This window comes from Heliconius melpomene, chromosome 3 (genome assembly GCF_056956725.1).
Source record: "Heliconius melpomene rosina isolate 202511_hmr_F chromosome 3, ASM5695672v1, whole genome shotgun sequence".
Classification (NCBI taxonomy): domain Eukaryota; kingdom Metazoa; phylum Arthropoda; class Insecta; order Lepidoptera; family Nymphalidae; genus Heliconius; species Heliconius melpomene.
In genome coordinates this window covers 10795018-10811642 of record NC_140391.1, presented here as the reverse complement: position 1 = coordinate 10811642, position 16625 = coordinate 10795018, and the positions used below count along the sequence as shown (strand labels likewise).

General features: G+C 35.7%; 1 protein-coding gene across 6 annotated transcripts in view; it reads right to left on the bottom strand.

Annotated features, from left to right (window-relative positions):
* Mekk1 (mitogen-activated protein kinase kinase kinase 4) overlaps window positions 1-16625 on the bottom strand; it is a 34570-nt gene that overhangs the window by 4271 nt on the left and 13674 nt on the right. For 2 of the 6 annotated variants that reach the window (XM_085207843.1, XM_085207847.1), the window contains 25 exons: window positions 16114-16311; window positions 15504-15664; window positions 14802-14914; window positions 13852-14039; window positions 13386-13576; window positions 12838-13064; window positions 12485-12635; window positions 12003-12117; window positions 11619-11746; window positions 11026-11185; window positions 10361-10531; window positions 9674-9810; window positions 8893-8997; window positions 8403-8544; window positions 8112-8261; window positions 6909-7058; window positions 5520-5672; window positions 4840-5051; window positions 4483-4564; window positions 3340-3447; window positions 2755-2878; window positions 1952-2136; window positions 1642-1809; window positions 866-1031; window positions 160-282 (listed from right to left, as the gene is read on the bottom strand). In XM_085207843.1, the coding sequence (XP_085063969.1) occupies window positions 160-282; window positions 866-1031; window positions 1642-1809; window positions 1952-2136; window positions 2755-2878; window positions 3340-3447; window positions 4483-4564; window positions 4840-5051; window positions 5520-5672; window positions 6909-7058; window positions 8112-8261; window positions 8403-8544; window positions 8893-8997; window positions 9674-9810; window positions 10361-10531; window positions 11026-11185; window positions 11619-11746; window positions 12003-12117; window positions 12485-12635; window positions 12838-13064; window positions 13386-13576; window positions 13852-14039; window positions 14802-14914; window positions 15504-15664; window positions 16114-16311 (3808 nt within the window). The remainder of the gene's footprint in view (window positions 1-159; window positions 283-865; window positions 1032-1641; window positions 1810-1951; window positions 2137-2754; window positions 2879-3339; window positions 3448-4482; window positions 4565-4839; window positions 5052-5519; window positions 5673-6908; window positions 7059-8111; window positions 8262-8402; window positions 8545-8892; window positions 8998-9673; window positions 9811-10360; window positions 10532-11025; window positions 11186-11618; window positions 11747-12002; window positions 12118-12484; window positions 12636-12837; window positions 13065-13385; window positions 13577-13851; window positions 14040-14801; window positions 14915-15503; window positions 15665-16113; window positions 16312-16625) is intronic. The other 4 variants (XM_085207844.1, XM_085207845.1, XM_085207848.1 and 1 more) reach the window with 4 other exon arrangements.

Here is a 16625-nt window from a genome sequence, read left to right as displayed (position 1 = left end):
GGAGTATCTTAACACTAGGTTCTCCCTGTTCTGGTTATGCGGAAAAAACATATAAAATGAAATTATAAATGATTTTCATCATTGAAAAATATATTAATTGATAAAAAAAATATATTAATATTGTATGAAGTCTCTAATTAAGTAGAAATAAAAATTAACCTTGCGTTCCAACAAAGCCTTGTAGCTCTCCCGGTGCTGTAGTATTAGCGCGTATCTTGACCGCGCAACCAAAGTCACCAAGTTTAAGGCAATGCCCTTCATTTGTTAAGAAAATGTTGCCACCTGAAAATTTATTTTATTATTGTACTTATATTTTTATTGGTTTAATTTTTAAGGTTCCTTACCTTTTAAGGAAAAAAGGAACCCTTATAACATCATTTTATTGTCCGTCTGTCAAGAACCTTTATCTCAGTAACGCCTAAGCGTTACTTATATAGAGAAGTTACTGAGATATCGATATCTCTAAAGATATCGAGTTGAAATTCAAATCTAATATTCAGATCTACAGTCCGATTCCCTGAAACAACCGTATTTCTAGATTTATTTAAAAAAAAGATATGGTCGTTTATATCTTAAAAAACGCGAATCAAAATTAAAAGGGAACTTTCGGTTGACCTAGAATTATGAAAGGCGTTGAAATAAATGCCTTCTCTTAAAATTACGTCTTCTTTGCCTCCACATGTTATATCATGAAGAGTATGTCAAACTCATAGTGACTGACCTAGGAAGATATCCTAGGGGAAAGAGTGTTTTAACACTAGGCCCTCTCTGTTTATAATTATTTTTTACGATTGGGAATCGAATCCACAACCACGGCGTTCAAGGTACAGTAAACCACGAAGCTTCTAGCTAGTTATAAACGCACTCTTAATATCTCTATGTGCGATGGCCCTCGCGTGAAGCTCCGCCACGGCACTGACTAGCTGCGCGGTGTAACGCCGCACCGTGTGCTCCTCTAGCGCGCCAGATGTCGCCACAAGGGCTTCCAACGAACCTTCCACACAGAGCTCCATGAAGAGGAGCATTTCTTCCTGGAATGTTATTTTGTAAATCAAATAAATAAAAATAATATAGATGTGGTGAATGAACGTGTGCGGCGTTGTCACTGTGATAAGTTTGTGTCTGTGTGCGTCATTCTTACAAATGGCGTTTTATTTTATAACGTTACGTTACTTACTTTTTCACTTTTGGCAAAATTACTTTTGTTTAATTGTATGAAGTTTTTATAGAGTAATTAAAACTATGGTTAAAGTGGTAATGACTAAAACACTCTGTATAACGCATTTATTGTAATAAATAATACAGATGTGATACAATTTTTGGTTTATTTACTGAGGAATGGAAGAAAACTTCTTCTTTCTTTTAAGACTATTAAAGATAATTAAGGAAATGTAAAAATACTGCCACCGTAGCGAATGAAATAAAAAAAATAGACAAAATTGTAGAAATTGTAAAAGTATTTTTGAAAGATTTTATAGCTGAGTTTACTTATACCTCTTGAGTAAAACTTAAGGGTTATGGGTATACTCGTCTTACCGCTGTGGAAGAGAAGCGCAGCTTTGCTTCACCGATTTAATTTCTAGGCTCAAAAAAATTTAAGCACAAAATATATATATCTCCATATGTATATAAATAACTAACCCGATGCATTTCACAGCCGTAATATCTCACAAGGTGGGGGTGTAAAACCCCCTCTAGCACTCTAAGCTCGTTGGCAGCGCGCTGCAAGGCGCGACGGTCCCCCGCGCCTACGTTTAGTTCCTTCATAGCTAGTAACTGGCCACTTTCTGTGTTTACTATTGTGTACACCTGGAAAAAAATAAATTATTTTAATACAAATAAAATTAATATATATTTTGATAAGATGTATCTTAAGATAGTCCAGATTAAAATGTTCAGAAATATAAAAAATATATAAATACTATAAAACAATAATTCAATATTTTTGTACCTTTCCGAAAGTCCCCGCGCCGATCTTCAATCCTCTCTGCCATTTAAAGGTAACTTGTCTTAACTTTGGTTCATAGAACTTTGTGCTAGATTCTAGAACTTTCCCGACCGTATTAGAATTACGTAGCTTTTCATCTCTCGTTTCGTCCAAATGAGATATAGCTTCTAATAAACGTTTACTTCGGGCTACGAAAGAAATTACATGCTTGTATATTTTTTTAAATTTATAACATATTATGTTATTATGTTATTATCAATTATGATATAAAAAATCTATTTGTAAAAAAAAATATTTATTTACATATTATTGATTTATCTACAGCATGCATGATGATATTTAAAATTGCAATTCTATAATAATCTTGGTATCAACACCTTATGTTGAAGTAGATATGCAGGCGTTTACATCACAAAGTGTCTAATTGTACAAAAATACCTGATAGTATTCATTTTAAGCCCCATTAGTTACTTAGACAATTCAATGTTATTTTCAAAATATAATATAATCTTCCTAGAGGCCAGTCATGGCGCAGGAGCACAAAGTGTAACTGTAAACGCGACAAGTTGTGGATTCGATTGCCACTCGAGGAAATGAAATATTTAATATTTTCATTTCTTCGCTCGACGTCGACACAAAGCGCGGCGTTTCGTTAAAGCCTTACGCAATGCTTCCAGAATTCGGTGTAAATAGAGAATGGAGTGTCTCATCACTAGGTTCTGTCTGCCTACCCTGCTGTGTGCGGGACAGATGGACCATGATAAAAAAATAATAATCTAAATAGAATCATCTCCTACTCTACTTACAAGCATCCTCATATCTATGTAAACTCAAGGGTGTGTTATCAGCGTTATCAGTGACGTCATCGGGGGGCGGGGTGGGGGGAGCAACGCCATCTCTGCTGTTTGTACTACTTGTGCTTGATAGGGGCTGCGAAATAAAAAATTGAAATCATCGTATATTAATTAGGAAGACATACAGAAAACGAATTGAGGCGTACAATGTGCGTTGTCATAGCAACGTGTCAAAGCAACTATACAGATCTGCATATTGTTAATCATAATATGATAGTGTGTGTTGTTTGTTTTATTAATTTAGTATATTTTTAAGCATTATTATAAAAAAGATATTTATCACTCTGCACTCCTCCTCTATGTAAACTATAACTGTACTCCGTCCGCACAAATTTCGTAAAAAGGTATTTCACGTTGAATGGCGGAACTTAACGATGCGCTTTATGTAGCAGAGTGCAGGAATGAAAATAATCGAATTACGGGAGATAGAACCCACAGCCATCGCGCTTACAGTTAGACGTTGTCCCACAACGCCACGTCGGCGTCTAATGAGGGTTAAATATTACAATTAATATAACATAAGTAGTTCATACACACATGTATTTTATGTCGTTGTCGGTGTGGTGCAGATGGTGTTAGCGAGTTCGAAGCACCTCGAGACCCCACTACATGGGATATACAACCGTCCATTAGTTGTTTTAATTCCTGTTGAATAATTATAATTATTTGATTTAATATAGCTATTTGTAGCTCTGTCCTCCACGTATTTGGGAAGTATATTCAGTAGAGATAGAAGATCCGAGATAGATGTGGAAAGGCGTGTTGACGCCGGTAACAGGGTTAACGGAGCCTTAGATATTGATGAGACTCGATCTCTTCGTGAGATATGCGAAGACAGCTTAGCTGATCGAATCCACAATGAAGAGATACACAGAATGGCAGGTACTAGATTATGACGGAAGAGTGAGTGGTAAGAGAGGTAGGGGGAGCCCTCGGTTGACCTTCAAAACAAAATATCAAAGACACTGGAGGAAGGTCACGTAAAAAGCATAAGGAGAAGGAGGGCATGTATAAAGAGGTTGATGACAGTGGACGAGTCGAAAGAGGTATATAGAGGCCGTAGCGTCTGGCGCTCTGTTCAGCACTGGCGCTCTGTTCAGCACTAGCAGGGTAGTCAGACTACATTGCTAGGGATACAGAGTGAAGCTATGTTTGTATGTATTAAATATAGGTAATTTGTTGTAAGAAAAAAAATATTCTCAAATTTAAATCATTCAATTGTAAAATGGAATATTATTCTTTGTTTTTAATTAATTGAAAAATTATCACACTTTTTAGCTTCACGTTCTGCTCATGGCAGAACATGTTGAACTCGCCGTGATTTGTATATTACCAGAGCGAAGAAATTAAAATACTAATGGTTAGACACTGTGACACTGTGCCATGAAGCCTTTTAATGATTTTATTTTTATTTAAAACTTTACGCTGTACCCCGAGCACAGTGAGTAGACAGAGGTTACCTGCAAACCTAGTGTGAGACACTCCGATTCCATTAAGATACTTCAATTTCCCATTTTCCACTGAATACTGAAGGCATTTCGAGTTGAGTGAAATTCTAAACCACGCTTTGGTTTGTTACCAGAGAATATGAAAATATCAAATATTTTATTTCCTTGAATGGGAATAAAACAAACCAACATATCCCATGTACATTTTTATTGAAATGAATTTACAATTTACCTCAAACTCCTCGTCGGTCAAATGTTTGGTATTACAAGGATCGCACGCTAACATCAAAAATTCCAGACCTTGACTTGCCCACCTATAAAAAAAAATGAATAATTTTAACATTAGATGGATTTTGTGAAAACAGAATACAGAAAAAAACATTGTCAAATAAGAAATAAGTAAATAAACAAATCAAATATTAATTCTTAAATGTTACTTATGGAAAATAGTAATTGAAGAAACTATGCATAAACGAATGAATTAGCAGAATTGTCAAAAATAACAACCAAAGAAGATCATAAACAAATAAACAATGAATGGACATGGAAATTAACAAAATAATTTAAAATAGTCAAATAATCTACCAACCTAGGTCTTAAACCCCGTCCCCTATCACATCTCTCCACAACAAAATGCATCCAGCACTTTGCAAATTCAATCACTGCTCTTGCTACCCTCTTAGCCCATTCTGCTTCACGGGGCCCCAACATTTCGCTTGTACCCCCGAGGCAACCAGCTGTACCCCCGGGGATACCAGCTGTACCTCTCGTGCCTGCCAGTAGTGCTTCTATGTTTAGACCCTGGAGAATATATGACAATCAATTAACTTTCATTGTCATTTCTATTTGTCTTGGAAAATATGTCAAAAATGTATGGTAAATGAAATTATTTTGAAAAAGCTTTTCAAAATTTCCACATCTGCAATTTTTTGTAAGATAGGCGTAAAAAGATTAAGATGACTAATATTAAATTTTTTTATGTAAAAGATAAGGGCAAAATTTAAAACTATCCAATCACTCCCATGCTCGTTTCGCTCGCCGTAATAAATAGATAATTAAATAAATCCTTTCAATTTATTCTTACTACAGCGCTTATATCAAGTCGTCACATTGTTTTTTAAAAAATCACTTACACACTTGATTACTGAAGAATAACATTTAAAAATTATTAATTGAATATCTTTTTAATTAATATAAATATAAAATTCTATTTGTGACTTTGCAACACTACATTTTACATAATTTTAATAATATTTTTAGCCAACTTACCGGGCTAATATTATAACTATAATCAACAACGTCTTCCCCAATGCTCTCTGACCTCATAAATTTCATTCTACGAGGTGACGACATATTACATTTACTCGTATTTGTTTTATTTTGTGGAGAATCGTTTACAAATCTGTGTAATTCTTTATGAATCTGAAACAAGAAAATAAGTATAACATTTTGTTTATATGACGATTGCGTTGATTTCAAACAATGCTTAATCATTAAAATTCCCCAAAAAATTTGAAGCCAAGCTAAATCCAATAAAAAAGGAATAAATCAATTTATATTACTTTTTCATTAAATATACTTAAAGAAGAAGTTAATATTATATCCATCGATTTAAATAAGTGCTCGTAAATAAATAACAACCATTTAAAATTCTTTTTCACTACGGAGATATCCTAGTACATCTTTTTAATTACTAATGCTAAACAACTTATTATATGTGTGTAATATGCATATCATTGATATATTTACATATATACATAATATTATTGAATACATGTTATTTATATATTATATCCGAAATAAATAACAAATAATCAATATTATACATATTAAATTGATATTGGTAATTATTTATAAATACCAATAAATTAGTTATACAATTAAGAATATTAGTTACTTATTAATATTAGACAATATTTCTAAGTGTTAAATAAAAACAATTACTTATATATTCTCTAGAACGAAACAAAAAAATCACCATTTCAAAAGCCCTTAACATCACAATAAGCCAAAACAAGAACCAACCGCCGATTAACCCCCATCAAAATCAATTACTAATAAAGTAAGCAACCAAATCTTTGACAAATTTAAAATCTAAAATTGGAAATATAAGCTGAAAAGATGATCCATACAATAGTTACACATAATAAGTAGACTAAACACACAGACACCTGTGCGTTTATCGAATGAACATATTTATCAATATTATATCTCAGTCTTAATGTATAACTTCTACCAAACACAAATATTTACAGTTAGGTACAAAATAACCCCTTAAAAGTGGTTATTTAAAACCAGTTATAGTCGCCTCAGTAAGCGTAACATATACAAAAACAAAACAACGCTAACACAATTTACTCAACGTTACAAAAGGACGGATAAAGGAGGCACAGGGAAGAGGGTCTAAAGTTGATAAACCCAGTTTATGTAATTAGGGAAATTTAGCAACCAATGGATACCACATGAGATCGGATAACTGAGCGGAGAGGTAACGGGATGCAGAAGTGGATATTTCATACTATAGGCAGGGAGGGGGTAAATATTAAGAGTGACAGAAAAGAAGGGTAACGGTATTGTGTAAGGCATTAGGTTAAGGAGGATGACGGAGTACTAGGAACTATAGTGGAATGGAAGGGAGGACAAGGAGGGGTATAGTACCGGGTTGTACGCGTGCACTACTATAGTCTCGGGGCGCCGGCGTGTGGCGCGCGGCGTAGCGGGTCGCGTCGGCTGCAGCGAGGCGGGGCGCGGGCGCGCGCGTGCCGACTTGTACGGCGCCTGCGCGAATTTGTGCAACTCTGTGTGCAGCTGGAATGTGTGCGTGTGCGGTTTGTGCATTTTATTGCTGAATTATACTCATCGATTATAAAGAAAGAAGACCCAATTTTACAGTTTTACTTTGTAATTTTAAGTTTTGGCTGTAAAATTTATTTCATAATTGTAAGGAGTTACTAGTCTCACTGCTTAAACAAACCGCGGAAAATCGATCGTAAAGGTTATTTCTGCCTGTTATGTAGCTAAGCTACTTCTATTTACAAAGCTACTATAAAATACTGAAGTATCAAGAATAACTTTATTTTTAAGTTAGTCTCACTATAATATCGTAAGTTTTATAAGTGATATGATAGTTGTAATTAATGCAGATAAGATTATTTTTAGTTAATACGTGCAACATATAAGAAACATGTGTGCATGTGCATGCGTTTGATAGCAAATTATTATAATTTTAATAAAAATGCAGAAAAGAAAAAGATAAATATTTAAAATATTATTCAATAAGTTCATGCAAAAGTAACGATGAACAGATTCCATGTGACACACTTTGTAATAAAATAATAGGAATAATAATAACAATAAAGTATCATATTAATACAAGTACCACGAAACGATATTATTAACTGTTTACAAAAAAATACTTTTGTTTTAAATGTATGTTTTTATATAACTTTAGTAGGTCATTTTACAAACAGAGGGCATCTTTAACAACGAATTTGTACATAACATGAAAACGTCAGAACCAGTTCAATAACGATAATATAATATGAACATACAATACATAGTGACGAGACACTCCCTAGTCAGTGACAACCCACAATCTGTGAATTTAAATTAACTAAATTTTTAACATAATATGATTTAATTCAGTAGCAGGCGAAACCCTATTACTTCATTAAATAGGGCGAAACCCTATTTAATGAAGTTATGTTAACGGTACGCGATAGTAATTGGTTTAATTATAAAAAAATATATAATAAAAGTATATTTATTTATTATTATAAAATCTATTACAAAAGATAAACAAATGTGAATCATACAAATATAATATTCATATAACCAAAAAACGACCATCAAATTCCTTACCTCAAAACCAAGTTTATATATCTGCAGGAGCAGCTCTCTGACGCGTGCACCGAGACTCTCCCGCAGGTCTTTGGACATCTCGTGTTTACTCCGCTCCAGTATGATGGAGGTGTGTAGCACTATTGTGTCGCGGATCTGCATTAGACTGTTCTGTAATTGTAGATTGATATTAGCTTTACATTGTATCTCGCATATAGCACAGTAGAGTATAGGGAACCTAGAGGTAAGACACTCCGTAGAGTTCATTTTCACACGCATACATACACACACTCGCACGCACGCTGTACTCACCAGTATGCGGTCGGCGAGCGGGCGGTGGCGCGGCCCGAGGCGCGGCACAAGCGCGCGCGCCCAGTGCGCCGCCTGCAGCGCCACCTCGCGCTCCTGCGCGTACATGCACTGCGTCTCACGACATAGTGCATACACTAAGTATCTGGGGGAGGAAGATTTATTTGATTAAATGCTATATTGTATATCACAATAGAGAGCGTACAAAAACCTTATTATACATATGTATATAGCCGATTATTATATAAAAAAATAGTGTCAAGCCACTTTTCAGCTTTATTTGCCCACATCAACGTTCGCAGAATGCTCAGTGTCAAGACACTTTGACTCCATGCCCTACCTAATTTTGAACAGTTTGCGTGTTTAGCAACAAAACTCGACTCCCAGCTTTGTCTACCACATTACCAAACTTACAGTTAGGATCTAACTCTAGGTTCTCTGAGCTTACTCTGCTAGGTAAAAAAAATGTAAAACTGAAAAAGATTTATTTAACCTTTGATCATCATGTTCATGTTCCTTTTTTTCCATTTCCATGACCAACTGGAACCTCTCATTGAATGTATTAAATATCCTATTAAGTTGATTACACGCCATATCACTGTAACAAATTAAATATAAACAAAACAAGAATTAATATTTTATCAATTTGCATTAACTTTCGAGACATGTACATTAAATGTAAATATATGCTTCATAAAAGAAATAGTTTCCAGCAGCGTAATCACCGGAACTCAGTCTACCTACAAGAGAAGATAAAAGAAGGCCCCATTGAAGTTTCGAATTTAGTATCCCAAAAATACTGCGGTATCAGTAAAATTGAGAATTTTACTATCGAGACTTAAAGTATCTGTCTCTTCATATTAAGCATTTGCTGATGACAGCAAACACTACATTGCCGCATATATTCTTTACATAAAAAGGAAGATCGTCAATATAAATAAAAAAATAAGACAGGACCTAAAATTGATCCTTGTGGCCCATCCGTAGAACGTTTATATACGTACGTACGTGACTTTACGTTTTTTACAGTAATATGCATCCTCTTACTAAAGTACGAAGCAATGAGACCACGACCACTGTTTCTGACTCTATAAAGGCTAAGTTTAAGCAGGAACGATTAAATACGAACCACTTGGGGAACAATTAATTATTCTGCTAAGGCAAAAAGTCTGGAATTTGAGCGTAAATCGGAAAACTGAGTGCGCTGGCACTAGTTATCCTATCTTTTCTGCTTAGCGTGATAAAGTGAGAAAATAAAAATAATAATAACATACGCGAATGCAGGCGGAGCTAAGTCTGCTGCGGGGAGCGCTCGAGCCGCTAAACGCTGCGTAAAAGCCCACTCGCCACTCACTTGTGCGCGACTTAGGGATTCCTTTTCTGACATAATTTTTAAATAGCTTAGGTATTTCTGTAAAAGATAAACAAATATTTTAGGAAGGCCGTGCCGCAGGGATTCAAGCGTGCGACTGTAAATTCGAGAGTTGTAGGTACGATTCCCGTCCGAATATTTCCGTTTCTGCACTCTGGTAACCACGCTAAGCGCGGCGTTAAGTTTTGCCACTCAACACGTAATGCCACAAGACTTAGGTTTAAAGTTGCAAAACGTGTACGAAATTGAAAATAGCGGATCCAATATCGTGTCATTTTTATGTTCATAATTCGAAAACTTGATCGATCGATTGATCGATCTGAAACTTTGTATTCGGAGGGTTTTCGAGGTCACAGATTACCAATATGTTGGGATATTGCGCAGCTGCGTGCTGTGACAATAATAAGATACTAATAGTAATGATAGAAAAGTATAATGTAGTGCAAGTTGTACTAAAATGTCTATTCTATAACAAAACTTGTGATGAGCAATGTCACGTGTTTTAGTGGTGTGTCATCGTGTTTTATATTTGTGTACAAATAATACACAACAGTAATAATATAAGCTGTAAATAAGTAATAAATATAACCTGTAAAGCAGTAGCAACAGTAGCGTCATAAGTCCTCAGCAGTCTAAGCAGGCAGCGGTCGGCGGGCACGCTGTCCTGCGTTGTGCCGCGCAGCGCCGCTTGCACGTGGCGCGAGAATGACGCCCGCATCTCCGCCGCTATGTCTATGCCTTCTTTGAGTTCGTGTATTAACTGGAATTAGTTTAGAGTAGAAGAAAATTGTTTATGTTATATATTGAATGATGATATCTATCTACTATCAGCGTTCTACTGAGAGCGCAGGAGAGTCATATATTTTATTATTTGATAATTATCTATATATTAAAACGTGAAGCATAAACTTTGCACTTCTTTCTATGAAAATTGTTAGGACGGACAAGCATGAAATTCGGCACAGTTAATGTTTATATAGAGAAAATACATAAAATATATAAAATTAATAATACAAATATAATACCCCAATCCATTTTAAGATCACAAAATTTTGGCTCGAAACTAAGAAAACCAAAGGCAAAGGCCAGTCAGTCTTTGGCGTCGAGGCAAAGCGCAGCGTTACGTTCCGCCACTTATCACGCAATGTCTCCAGAATTCGGCGGAAAGTGAAGAACAGAGTGTCTTAACACTAGGTTCCCTCTGCTTACCCTGCTGTGTGCGGGATACAGCGTGAAGCTGATTTATTTACTTACCTGTTTAATAGTTAGACAAGATGGATGATCAGGGGCACCTTCCATCCTCAGCGAAAGATAATCATGAACTGCCTCCATACAAATACTGGTTAGTAGCAAGAAGTGGTTGCGGTAGGAGGGTAGCTGCATTGAAAGGGACTCGGATGACCAGCATCCGTATCTGGAAAAAAGAGGGCATTTAAATTTACTATTTAAAGAACAAACCAAATCAAATCAGCTTCACGCTCATCTCGCACATCATCAGGGTAAGCAGAGAGAAACTAGTATTAAGACACTCCATTCGCCAATTTCAGCTAAATTCTGGAGGCATTGCGTGGTGAGTGGCGGAATATTTCATCTCCTCGAGTGGGGATCGAACCCATAACCAGTCAATCCACTGATTGTTGTAAAACCTTCCAGTCACATTTTGTGCCCCTGCGCCACGACTGGCCGTATTTTAAAAAACAAAGAATATATTATTTTAATTTATTCGCTCTGGTGACATGATGAAGCGCGACGTTAAGACAAAAAAATGTTAGGACACAATATGAAACTAAGGAATTAAATATATATAAGAACTATTAGTACGGATTTTACACTTTGAAAGAATTTACCTTTTGAATTCATAAATATCTTCACTATTAAGATCCTTATTGTTGTTATCAGTCTTGTTGTCGCCATCTCTGGTTTGTTCAAACATTTCAGGAGTGCCCTCTTCTTCACCAAAGGTGTCCGCCTGTAACTGTAAGTATCTAAAATCATTTTTTTTAAATATATGTAGAATAAAACAAATAAATAAATAAATCAGCTTCACGCTGCATCGCATCGCTGCAGAGTAAGTAGAGAGTACTTAGTGTTAAGACACTCCGTTAGCCACTTACCGCATTGCGGGTCAAGTGGCAGAAACACCGCCGCGCTTTGTCTCAACACCAGAGCGAATCTATTAACATTTTACCAGTGTCACATATTCAATTCTCAGTATAAAACTCGAAACTTACCGGTGGCTCCAAGAGTGTAAGATAAACTTTATTAAGAAGTTTGTTACATAATTTATCCATGAACATCATACAGCGTCGGACGCCTTGGGTTTTTAATATTTCATAGTGGTAGTATCTGTAAAACAAAATGTATAAAATTAAAAAACAAAAAAATAGGTTGCGCTGTATCCCGCATTCACCGTGGTAAGCAGAGGGAACATAGTGTTAAGACACGAATTTTACAAACATTACGTGTTGAGTGGCAGAACTAAACGCCAAACCTCATTTCAGTGCTATTATATTAGTTCATTCGAAATTCCGAAATTCCATTTCGGAAAAATGAAGATTTCGCGATTAACTGTAGATTGCCAGATAAGACGCTGTACCGCAGAGCCACGACAGCGCAGTCATAATTTTCTATGGTAATCATTAGGATATAATTCAAAATATAATTATCATAATACGATAATCAAGATCATAATCACAATAATCATAACCATCACCTATAAGCGGACACATCAGATCGTCCCAACAGCCTCAGCTGCGTGACGTCAGCCAGGGAACCTAGTTCGAAGGCGTCACCACCTTCCTCTGACGCGTAGCCACTCTCACCTGAACCGGGGTTTGATAACTGTGAGCTTATTGTAGAGTTTTCTGTGAAATAAGATAAAACATGAAAGTTAGACTTTTTTAGCTTAACGCTATATCCTGTACATAGCAAGGTAGGTATAGACAACCTATCCAGTGGCTAACGGTGCCCGCTTGTGAGACTATATTCCACTTATAAGTTATAAGAACTCACATAAAAAAATTGATATATTCTGTCTTCTTATTCCAAAATATTAAAAAAATTAACCTGACTTATCAATCCCACTATCCGTATCCCCTCTATCCTCTCCTACATCCTGGTCTCTAGTTCCATCCTTCAGGTCACCAGTTCCTTCCTTCTGCTCTCCAGCGTCAGAACCTGACCCTGACTCCTTGTGGTCAGATGTACCGCTGGACTCACTGTTGTTGGAGTCACTTGTGTTGTTGCTTATGTTGAAACGTACTTGACAGTTCTTTTGGCTGATTGATGACTGGCTGTGAATATTTATAAGGATTGAATATAACCTATACAACTTTTAAACTTTCAATAACAATATTAAAGTATATTTAGAAAATTGAGGTTTTCGCGGCGTAGTCAAAGTGCGTTTGTTTGTAAACAAGATGATTGTGGTTCGATCAACACTCAAAAGAATTGAACTGAACATTGTCAAGCTCATAATAAGTTCAGATCGCAGAATTTTCCGAGTATATAAGTATGTGTTACATATGTGAGAAACAGTTTCCTTTAGCGTTAAGGTAAGGCTTGCCCATTCCCCTCAAAATACTTGTTTTTAAAGCTTAGATATCTCTTTTTACCTCCCACCAGAATCAGAGGCAGAATTTCCCGAAGAGACATAATTGGAGGCAGAACTGGAAGCGTAGGCGGAGTCCCCTGAATGCACGTGCGCGAGGCGGCGCCGCTTAGCGCGCACGGTGCGCAACATGCGCCGCACTGACACTATCTTGAGACGCATGTGCAGTGCTGTGTTGTACCAGAGGCACATCGCCTGTGTACGTACAGACAGAATAACACTAGTCAATCAATCAGCTTCACGCTGTATCTCACACACAGCAGGGTAGGAAAAGGGAACCTAGTGTTTAGACTCCCCACGCACCGAAAAATTCTGGGGCGGAACCTCTACATTGCGCTTTGCCTCGACCGGAGCGAATAAATGAAAATATAAATAAAATAAATAATTGGTTTCCTCGAGTGAAGTGAGAATAAATAATTATAACTTTTACACATTTCTAAACAAAGTACAAAATGTTCTAATTCAAATACCTTAAACCTATGCAACAAAGCCGGCGCAAACAACTGCGGATGGTCCACAGCAGCTGCACTACTAGACGGATATAATTGTACGGCGGCTTCGTATGCTTCTAGAAGTTCCTTTATCTGTCTCATCGCTGCTCCAACTGCTGAACTGCATTGTGGACAGTCTATGGAGGTGCAAGTACCTTGGCCTGTTGCTGCAGGAAAAGCATATAAACTATTAGCGATACATTTTTTTTTATGTTTACATATATATTTATTTCACATAAATTGTAGTTTATTTGTTATTCTGACGTATATATATATATATATATATATATATATATATATATATATTGTTGTATTTTCATCTAAATTTGTTCAGTAGTTAGTAAGCGTGAAAGTGAAACAAATTTTCACAATAATAATGATAATAATAGTAGGATGGACATAAATTATCCATGATGGGAACACCTTCTGTACAGATGCTGACTGAATCACAGAGATTACGATAGCACCATATAATCAACTGTATATACATCAAGTTGACGCTTACTTGATGCCTGCTATGAAACAGTGGTTATACGAGCTCGTATGGAAAATATGACAACTGCAAACAGATGATGCTAGAAAGATATTTTTTAGTGCCGCGTTTTTTTAACAAAATAGGAATAAGCATAATTCTGTTACCCAAATGGGGATTGAACGTACAACCATCCTGCTTATCATGACGTTGGACCATTGCATCACGGTTTATAAATGTTTAAATTTAACCGAGAAATCATTTCTTAAAGTTATCACTTCTCATTCGAATATTATCTTATACAAACATTGTCAAAAAGCAACCACAACCTCTATAAGTAAAAAGTAAAGTAAAATACTCTTTATTGTACACCAAACATGTATCACAATCAAGAGAGATAATATTGTTATGATAGTACAATAGGCTCTATAAGAATTCTTTGTTAACATTAACTTACTTTCATTATCATCTTGTATAGGTTCTTCAGATTGATCAGTTAAATCCTCGTGTGATCCTTCAATCGTTGTTAAATTCTTTGATTGGTTCATACATGGGTTGGGGTTCTCGAATCTGAGGAATAAAAGCTGCTAAAAGGAAAGGAGTAGAAACATTTTTTTTTTAAATATTTTGTTAAAAAAAAATATCTGAAAGGACTAATAGGAGATCATCGAAATAGGTTCGCATTTGAAATATGTAAATACTAGCCAATAAACGCCCTTAGAACCCACATAACGTAAAAATATGTAATTATTCTTGTTACTTCCTTGAGGAGTGTAAGAGAGCGAGTTAGAAAAAAAAATACCGATTTTCTAATGAAACAGAAACGAAACCTGGATTCTATGTTCTACATTTCGCGGAAACGAAGTTCCGGGACATAGCTCAAATAAATATTCAAATTCAAAATAATGTTTATCCAAATAGACTTGCAAGCAGTTTTGATTTATCGAGTGGGCGTAAAGATACCGCTTGCTTAAAAGGCGATTAGTAGTTTTACTGCTGTCTACAGTACTACTGACGAGTCGCGGCCACATTCAAGTTAGCTGTAGATAGCTGCCATGTTTGATATAATTGAAGGAACTTTTCCTTTTTTTGATTATTTTTTTCCCGACTCAGCCAAGACGGCCACGACGCAGCGGCTGTACTACATTAAAACTCTTACTTATACTCCTGTATCCGTTGAACAACCAGCGGTACTATATTTCTTCGGGCACACAGTAACGCGTCTTGCTGGCTGAGGGTCCTTCCACCTAATTTGGCCTTGATTTCTAACCAAATGAGATCTTTTAGTTCGTTTTGCCATACTTGCTCTTCACGGCTTATCTATATTATGGATAGATAGATAATTAAAAATATTGGTTGTATAATCTATTTTGGTAACATTATTTTTTTATGGGTTAATTAACATTAAACATATAACTGTAAATAGCATATATATATCAAGTTGAAAAATGAAAGAATAGATAACATTAAAATATATAATATATAATAAATGAATGAAGATTAACGTAATTTTTTTATTAAACAAGTAGGCAAGTATAAAACAAGCAAATATAGCAAATAATATTTATTTACAAGGTAAAGTAACTTGGATGAAACGATGGAAATTTAAAAGTATGTATATTAAAATAAATGAAATGTTTATGAATCAAGAAAAAGATTCAAAAAGGTGAAGATAGTTATAAAACTAAACCTAAACAAAACAATCCCAACCAATACATACAACAAAAAATGCAAATGGAAATGCAAAATGGAAAATGGAATGAACTTACAGTGGTACTTACGGTGCGTCTACACCCCTTCTCTATATTCCCCATATTGATGAGCATGCTGAACGTGTTGTGGAAGTTCACTCTGCTCTCCGGTACTTCATCATCGGTCACTGCAGCTCTCTCCTGGACCTCTTCCTCGGGCGCCTCTCGACACTTGAGACGGGAGGTTAGTGACATGAAACGGCTGCATGATTCCACCTTGAACACAGGAAATGTAATATCAAATATAGTTTCTGCTGATCTAAACGTATAATATTATATAGTTCTACTAATTATAGTAGTTAAAAGGGCTTCAAAACAACTAAAAGAATATTCTACATGGATATTGAAAACGATAAAAAAAAGACAAAAAAAACAATATTCATACTACAACCAAACGACAACACATCTTAAAAACAGCAACAGATTTTTACAAAGAATTATATACAGACAATCTAACGGAAGAAACAGACGATACAACATTTAAGGACAATATAAACCAAGAACCAATCCCACAGATTCTGCAAAGCGAA